Raw genomic sequence first — 8,116 nt, forward strand, 5'->3', positions numbered from 1 at the left:
TTTTTTTGTTTGTTGTTTTTTTGTTTGTTGTTTTTCTTGCTTTCTCTCTATGGTGGATTCACACAGTACCAAACATCAAGGGCAAGTATTTTCAGTCTCAGACCACTCACCTTCACCACCCCGTCCCCTGCCCCGTGTCCAGTCCCCCCCAGCCCCCTGCTTGCCCATCTCCCTGCCCGTTTGCCACGCCGAACCCGCAAACCGCCACCAACTCGCCCTTCCTCCCTCCTCCTCCTTCTCCTCCTCCTCCTCTCCTCCAGTTCCCCCTTTATTTGAAAGCAACATGTCTTGTTCTGTTCATGAGAGCTTTGTCACGAAAATCCCCACTCCCTCCCTGTGCATCACTCCCAAACCTGGTTCGATCTTGTCCCAGAGCCGATCTCGTATGAAACTGCCGTTTTCGATCCACGAGGTTTTTTTGTAGCTAGTTGGATGCCCTGCTCTTCCTCCCCCACTGCAGCCCCTTCTTGCTCCTTCTCCCCTGCTCGTCTCCTCCAGCTCCTTCTCCCCCTCTCCCGGCTCCTCTGCTTCCTCCTCCCTAAGACAACTCAACCTGAAAGGGATAGGGCTGTGCAGGGTGAGGGGGGCTGTGGGGTGGGTACCCAAAGGTGACAGAGACAAAGGGCAGCTGGGGAACCCAGTCCTCCACTGCCATCACCCTCTGGGACAGGCTTTTTTGGGGCAGTCCTCCAAGCAGAAACCCTCTGTGGAGGTGGGGATGGGACCACCCTGGGGCAACGCTGCCCAGCTGCATAGGTGACAGCAAGCCTGACCCTGTGAGGACACGGGGTGGCTGAGCCCAGGGGTGCTGCACTGCCTGCCCCCACGGCTGCTCAGTGGCCATCCCCCCTGCCCTGGGGCCTAGCATGGCATGAAGCCCCTGGCAGCCGCAGTGTCTTGGTACTGTCTGTGCCCTTGGGAGCAGCCAAATTTGATCCCAAAGTCCCACCGAGGCAGGCAGGAGGTGCCTTGGGCCAGTACCACAGTGGAGTGGGATGTCACCCATGCAACACGGGCAGGATTTGGCCCATGTCCCTGCAATGTGAGGCTGGACCCACAGCTCCCCCACAGCCCCGTGGTGGGCCAGGGGACACCCAACACACACGGTCCCCGGGGGACCCACCAGCACGCTCTGTCCCACATGCAGTGCCCGCCGGCAGCCTGCCCGGCAGCACCCGCTCCTGGCACGGGCAGGGGGATGGCTGTGGGGTCCACAGCAGCGCAGGGAGGGACACGGGGGACAGGGTCAGGCGGGCAGGACAGCAGGGAGGTGGAAGTGTCAACCTCAGCCCTGTTCTATCAGCCTTGAGTTGCCTCCTCCCGGCGCCCCTGTGATGGCAATGCTGATGGACCAAGTACGAGTGTTTTGTACTCCTTTCCTTCTCCTCTTCCTCTTCCTCTCATCGGCTTGTACCCAGCCCCTGCCTACAGCCCTCGGAGAGCAACAGTCCAACCTCTGGCTGTGCCGTGCAATGCACCAGGAGCCGGCGGGAGGGCGAGGGGGTGGCGGTGCCCGCCAGGGGGGGATATTGTCCCCGGAATGTCCCATAGCACCCCTCGATGCACCCCCTAACCCGGCTCGCCCCCACGAGCTGAGGGCCACATCCGCTGCCCCTCTGCCGAGGGCACTCCCAGGAGCCCCCCCAAACCTGCTGGGCTGCACCCTCTGTTAGAGCAGGGTGCGCTGGCGGGCGAGCGTGCACCCCGTCCCCGTTGGGGTCCCACCGCCCCGGGGAGGGAGGGGCACCGGTGCCTGGCGGTGGAGCCCATTAGCGCATTGCACGGCCCTGCGCAGGGCGGGAGCCTCTGGTTGGACTGTCCTCGGCAAGGTTCCCCTCTGGCCATGTCGATGCCTGAAAACTCCTTTATTTTTTTTCTCCCGACAACCGAGTGTTCTGGTGATCCTCCTCGGCCAGGAGCGCAGCATGTGGTTCCCTGCCCTTGCCCACCACCCCTTCCCCGAGAGAGAGACGTCCCCCCCGCCCTCCCAAACATGCATATATATACATGTGCGCACATATATATATGTGTGTGTGTCTGTGTGTCCCTGCGTACACGCCACCGGCCGCGCGTACGCGACCGCGCGCCTTCAGCCCGCGACCGAGCAAATTCGAGCCGAGATGGGCAAACCTCTCCTGATTTGGCTATAACCTTCCTTCCCGTGCGGTGCCAGCAACAGCAGAACGGCCTTTTCCTTCCTCTCTTGTTACCAAAAGCAGCAAATGCCTTTTTTTTTTTCCCGATTCCCTCCCCCCTCTCTCTCTCTGTCCGTCTCTCTCCCTCCTGGCCCCCCGGCGTCCCCTTCCCCCGCTCCCCGCCGGATAACCTTCCCTTTCTGTTGCAGATTTTGAATACCTGCTGCCCAACAGCTTTGAGTCGGAGGGACATGTGTTCATTGCTCCCAGGTAGCTTTGCGTGTGCGCTTGCCGAGGTGTGCATCCGCCCCGGCCCCGCTGCCGACCCCACCATCGCCCCCCATCCTCGCCTCATCGTGCCTTGTCCCCCCTCCCCGTGCCCCGTGGCTGTGTGTGTCGTGTGCCCGCTCGGCCGAGGGGGCTGCGCCGGGACCCCGGCCCCGCTCCGCCACCCGGTTGCATCCCACACAGTTATATATGCACCCGGTGCGGCCCGAGCTCTGCGCGTGCATATATAGGTATAGTTTCTGAAAATCCCCGCCGAGCGAGGGGCCGGCGGTGGCATCATACAGTCGTGCTGGCTGCGGGGTGGGGAGGAGAAGGAAGGATAGGTTTTGGCTCAAATTTGGGATGCCCAGGGGGTTTCAGCAGGCTGCCGGCCACAAGGTGGGAATGGGGACATGAGGACAGTGTAGTGGCCACGGGACAGGCAGATCTGTCCCCTCCCCTGGGCCATGCCACCCAGTCTTGTTACATAACAGGAATGAAGAGCCATCCCTCTGCGAGGTGCTGGGGGAGCCCCACGGCTCTGCCAGCACCCTGCCCTTCCCACTGTGCAACCCCTGACCAGCCCTAATTAACATCACAAGTTCATCACCTCTCTACTGATAGGTCATTAGAGCCTCTAACTGCCCTGTTAGGGGATGTTTTGTCATTGCAGCTCTTGGGGACTGCAGCAGGTTGAGGTACATGGAGGCCACCTGTGGGTACCCCCCACCCTCCCGGCCCACAGCAGGCATCGCTCACTTACACGAATTCTGGGCAAACCAGCCCAAAATGTAGAGTTATTGTGTAGTCCAGGGTTTTTGTGGAGTGCTTGGTCCCCAGGCCATGCATGGGGCAGTGGCGGTGAGGTCCAGGACACATGGGAGCCAAAGCAGAGTATAAATGAGAAACAGGAAAACCCTGCTATTGAAAAATTGGCCTGTAAGCACTCTAAGGGGTTGGATAGGGAGGTGATGCCCGAGGCCCAGGAGTGGGTCTGCACCCCGACTCTCCTGCTCAGGCTGCAGTGATGGGGTCAGTGTCGGACGTGGGGCTCTGTGGTTGGTGCAGCTGGAGAGGAAGGCAGGCTGTGAAAGTCAAGGTCCCCCAGGAAAAGTCGGTGCCCCCAAAGCAGCTCCATGAGCCCCCTTCCTGCGGTGGGTGGCAGCCCAGCAGGGGCAGGTGGCAGGGAGGAGCCATGTGCTGGGGGGTGCCCAGCACCCAGGGCGACTGTATGATCTGCCGTTGCCGCTGCCGTGCCCACGGGCCACTGGAAATTTTCAGAAACCGTATATCCCCATCCCCGTGGGTGTGTGAGTACCTGTACCTGTGCGTGTCGGTGTAGATATTTAGGTGGCTGCTCCCCCCGACCAGGGGTCGAGGGGCCTGGCCAGGCTGGCCAGGGTGCCCCAGGTTTTTCAGCTGCCCCCTGGGCATGGTCCCTGCCACCCTCTGCTCCAACACTTGTCCTCTTAATGAGGTTTTTGTCAGAGTCAGGAGCTTGGCAGAGGGGCCATGAGGTGGGGGGGGCCCAGAGCGCCCCGGCACTGTTCACAGCCACACTGCTGAGGAAGGGAGGCTCTTGGCACCCTGGTCAGAGCCTCATGGTGACCAACAGGTTACAGCTGTGCCTGGTGTCGGTGGGGCTGGGACTCTGCACTCAGGATGTCCCAGACTGGAGCAGGGACACGGCACCCCCCATGGTGCCCATCCCAGGAGGGGCTCGGGGCCAGCAATGCCCATGGGCGAGCACCCATCTCCACCTGCCAGGGCTCACCCAGCACCCAGCCATCTGTGCAAAGGGTGCAGGTACGGCTGTGAGCGCCTGCCTGGTGCTGCCAGTGCAGCTGTAGAGTCTCCCAAGGCAAACCCCTGCTCATACCCACAATGGAGCCCCCACTCCCCGGGGTGCCACAGGAGCAGGGCAGAGTGGGCACGGCGGTGCCCATCTGGCCCCGCAGGTAAGTACGGTGTCAGAGGCACCCAGTCCCACCAGTAGCCCCAGCTGTATGGGGAGAGATGGACTCAGTGGTGTACCACTCCAGGCAAACTGGGATCCATCAATCCTGGCCCTGGCAGAGGTGGTGGCACCTCAGTGCCCGTGGCAGTGACGGAGCCTATGGCTGGTGTGACGCTGCACCGGTGGCACTGCAGGCAGCGGGGACTGGGTGCCGGGCAGTCTGCAGAGATGCCCAGAGCCGTCTGCCCTGGTGGGGTGACACTCACAGCAGAGGTGGCACGTCACCACCATGGTGTCCCTGGCAAGCTCCGGTGCTGGCAGCACAGCCAGCACTCACCCCGCTGTCCCCGGGGGAGAACTGACCTTGCCTTTTCCATCCCTGCAAACAACAAACCTTGTCCCCCAAACCCCAGAGAGTATTGCAAAGACCTCGACTTGTCGGATAACAACACCGAGTTCCTGGAAAACTTTATTGCCCTCATGGAAAAGGTGACCCCAGACTCCAAGCAGTGTGAGTAACCGGGATGGCTGGTGGGGAGGCTGCTGGACGGTTGGAGGTGGATGGGGATGCAGAGGGAGATGGGGCACAGGGTGAACTATACTGAGGTTGGGGTCCTGGGAGCTGCTGCAGGGGAGATGTTGGGGCAGAGGAGGGGGCATGGGTGGCCCCCATGTGGCCAGCCCTCACCTCCTCCTGCTCTCCATCTTCCTCTCAAGGCGACAACTTCCTCCTGCACAACCTGATCCTGGACACAGGCATCACGCAGCAGCTGGTGGAGCAGGTCTGGAAGAACCAGGACCTCAACACGTACGTGCAGGGGAGGTGGCCCGGGATGGGCAGCACTCTCTTGGAACAGAGGAGGATTGGGATGGGCTGTGTAGGTAGGGGCAGAGCAAAACCCCACTGATGCCGGGCGTACCCGGCCCCTCTCCTTGCAGGTACAGCCTCTTGGCTGTCTTCGCAGCCACTGATGGGGGCATCACCCGTGTCTTCCCTAACAAGTGAGTGTCCAGCCCACGCGGTGACTTGTCTGCTCTTTCTGGGCAGTGACAGTGACAGTCATGGCTGTGGCTGCTCCCACCCAGGGCTGCAGATGACTGGGAGGAGGAACCAGAGCCCTTCAACGCCAGCTTCTACCGAAGGAGTCTGGACAACAAGGGCTACATCTTCAAGCCACCCTACCGGGATGGTGGGTGCCAGCTTGGGACAGCGAGGGGTGACACAGGCTACCAGGGGCTGGCTCCATGCATCCCCTGATGCAACCCCTGCCTTCCACAGCCGGCTACCGAGGGCTCGACCTGGAGAACAACACCATCGGGATCCTGGTGAGCACCGCCGTGGAGCTCAGCATCAAGGGCAAGACTCTGAAGCCAGCAGGTAGGCAGGGGGCTGAGTGCCCTGACATCAGGCTGGGGGGGTCCTCGTAACCCCTCCAGCGCCAGGGCTCACCCTGTCTCCCCACTGTCCCAGTGGTGGGGGTGAAGCTGGACCTGGAGGCCTGGGCTGAGAAGTTCAAAGTCCTGGCGAGCAACCGGACAGACCGTGACCAGCTGGGCGCCCGCCGAGTATGTCCTGGGGCTGGCACAGCATGGGAATGGGGATGGGGACAGGACGGGGGGAGCTCTGCTTGTTGGTGAGCACTGCTGGGACATGGTGCCTGTGGTTGCACCTGGCATGTTCCTCCTGCACAGCCCTACCCATCACCCTGCTCGGGGCACCTGTCCCCAGCCCCTGGGGACACCACTCCGTGTGTCCCCTTCTGGCCAGGAGGACAGTTCTGGGGTGATGACCATCCTGCTAACCTGTCCCTCTGCCCTGGTTTCGGTTGACAGTGCGACCCCTCGACCAGCTGTGAGATGGACTGTGAGGCCAACAACAAGGTGGGTGGTGGGCAGGAGTGGGGACAGCTGGTGGGAGAGTAGAGGGTGACTGGGAGGGCTCCCTGTTCCCTGCTCACCCTGCCTGGGCACCCACCCTGTCCCCTGTTGCTCCTGGAGCTCAGCCAGCCCCTGACCCACCTTTCAGCGATGAAGCCCCAGGGCTTGCCCCGTGAACTGTGGACCCCCCAGGCTTGGGGACACTGTGCTGGGCCCTCTGCCTGACGGCCCATCACCCCCCACCCTGCCTGTCCTGCCTTGCCCTGGGCACGACTGGGGTGGATGACACTGCCCTCCTTCCCCAGGACCTCATCTGTGTCCTCATCGACGATGGGGGCTTCCTGGTGCTCTCCAACCAGGAGGACCACTGGTACCAGGTGAGCGGTGCCCGCAGCTCTCCTGAGCGTGGGATGCCAGCAGGGAGCTGAGACCTCTGAGCTCGTGCCACAGGTGGCGTGACACAGCCCCACTGAAGTCCCCACTGGGGGAGTCGCACGTCGAGGTGGTCTTTGGATGCAGACTCAGTGTCCCCATTCCAGGTGGGCAAGTTCTTCAGCGAAGTGGATGCCAACCTGATGTCTGCCCTCTACAACAACTCCTTCTACACCCGTAAGGAGTCCTATGACTTCCAGTCCGTCTGTGCCCCGGAGGCCCCAAGCAACACAGGCGCTGCACCCCGCGGTGTCTTCGTGGTGAGCACCCACAGGGCCGGTGGCTTCCAGGTGGTCTGTGATCTGGGGGGCCCATGAATATGTCCCCAGTGCCCTGCACAGGGACCTGCTGGCGACTGCCCTCTTCTTTGCCCACAGCCCACCGTGGCCGATCTCCTGAGCCTCGCCTGGTGGACTTCGGCTGCAGCCTGGTGAGTCCTGCCACGTCCCTTCTCCAGGGACCATTTCCATTGGGGAGTGACACAGGGGTGTCCTTGGGGTTGGGACAGCTGATGTGGCCACCCTTTCCTTCCCCAGGTCCCTCTTCCAGCAGTTCCTGTACAGCCTCACCTACAGCAGCTGGTTCCAGACGGGTGAGTCCCCGGGGAGACCCGGGCTAGGGGTGGGCAGGGGCTGTGGCAGGGGTGCATGGTGGGGGGGTTGGTGGCCCCTGTCCCATGGCGTTGTGCTGGCACAGAGGAGGTGGCAGGGGACAGCATGGAGGCCAGGGAGACGAGCTGCATCATGAAGCAGACACAGTACTACTTCAGCACCGTCAACGCCACCTACAACGCCATCATCGACTGCGGCAACTGCTCCAGGTGGGTCTGTCCCCGCGGTCCCACCCCCTGGTCAGGGCTGGGGACATCCCCCAGCCTGCCTTTGCCAGGACCCCTGCCCGCGTGGGGGCCATAGGAGATGCCATGCAGCACTTGGGGGGACTGTGGTACCTGGATGGGGGGACAGAGAGCAGCAGTAGTGTCCCCATGTGCTGGAGGTGCTGATGTCCCCAGGGCTCCTCCACATGGACACGGACCCTGAAAGCCCATCAGAGTCCCTGGGCAACCCCATGGCATGGGGATGGGGAGGGATGTGGAGATGGGAATGGGGACAAGAATGAGGTTAAGGACAGGGATGGGGATGAGGTAGGGGACAGGGAGGAGGTTGGGAACAGGGATGGGGAAGAGGATGAGGACAGGAGTGAAACTGTGGCTGGCTCAGCCTCCTCAGACCCATGTGCTGGCAGGGCTGGCACTGGGGACTGGGAGAGATCAGGGCACAGGGTAACAGGGGTCCCTGCTGCCATCGCACCCCCAGGCTTTTCCATGCACAGAGACTGGCCAACACCAACCTGCTCTTTGTGGTGGCTGACAAGCCCCTCTGCAGCCAGTGTGAGTCTGTCAAGCTGATGCAGGCAGAGGTAAGAGGTATCCTTTGGAGGCTGCATC

The 8,116-nt window shown here is 62.2% G+C and overlaps 1 protein-coding gene across 2 annotated transcripts in view; it reads left to right on the forward strand.

The window, feature by feature from the left end:
• CACNA2D2 (calcium voltage-gated channel auxiliary subunit alpha2delta 2) overlaps nt 1–8,116 on the forward strand; it is a 238,634-nt gene that overhangs the window by 227,492 nt on the left and 3,026 nt on the right. For both annotated transcript variants that reach the window (XM_027701077.1, XM_027701076.1), the window contains 14 exons: nt 2,345–2,405; nt 4,773–4,870; nt 5,077–5,167; nt 5,299–5,361; nt 5,446–5,549; nt 5,639–5,737; nt 5,831–5,925; nt 6,193–6,240; nt 6,543–6,614; nt 6,777–6,929; nt 7,047–7,099; nt 7,206–7,261; nt 7,366–7,489; nt 7,986–8,095. In XM_027701077.1, coding sequence (XP_027556878.1) covers nt 2,345–2,405; nt 4,773–4,870; nt 5,077–5,167; nt 5,299–5,361; nt 5,446–5,549; nt 5,639–5,737; nt 5,831–5,925; nt 6,193–6,240; nt 6,543–6,614; nt 6,777–6,929; nt 7,047–7,099; nt 7,206–7,261; nt 7,366–7,489; nt 7,986–8,095 — 1,227 coding nt within the window. The remainder of the gene's footprint in view (nt 1–2,344; nt 2,406–4,772; nt 4,871–5,076; nt 5,168–5,298; nt 5,362–5,445; nt 5,550–5,638; nt 5,738–5,830; nt 5,926–6,192; nt 6,241–6,542; nt 6,615–6,776; nt 6,930–7,046; nt 7,100–7,205; nt 7,262–7,365; nt 7,490–7,985; nt 8,096–8,116) is intronic.

The sequence above is a fragment of the Neopelma chrysocephalum genome, unplaced genomic scaffold (assembly GCF_003984885.1).
Source record: "Neopelma chrysocephalum unplaced genomic scaffold, ASM398488v2 Primary Assembly neopelma1_147, whole genome shotgun sequence".
Lineage (NCBI taxonomy): Eukaryota > Metazoa > Chordata > Aves > Passeriformes > Pipridae > Neopelma > Neopelma chrysocephalum.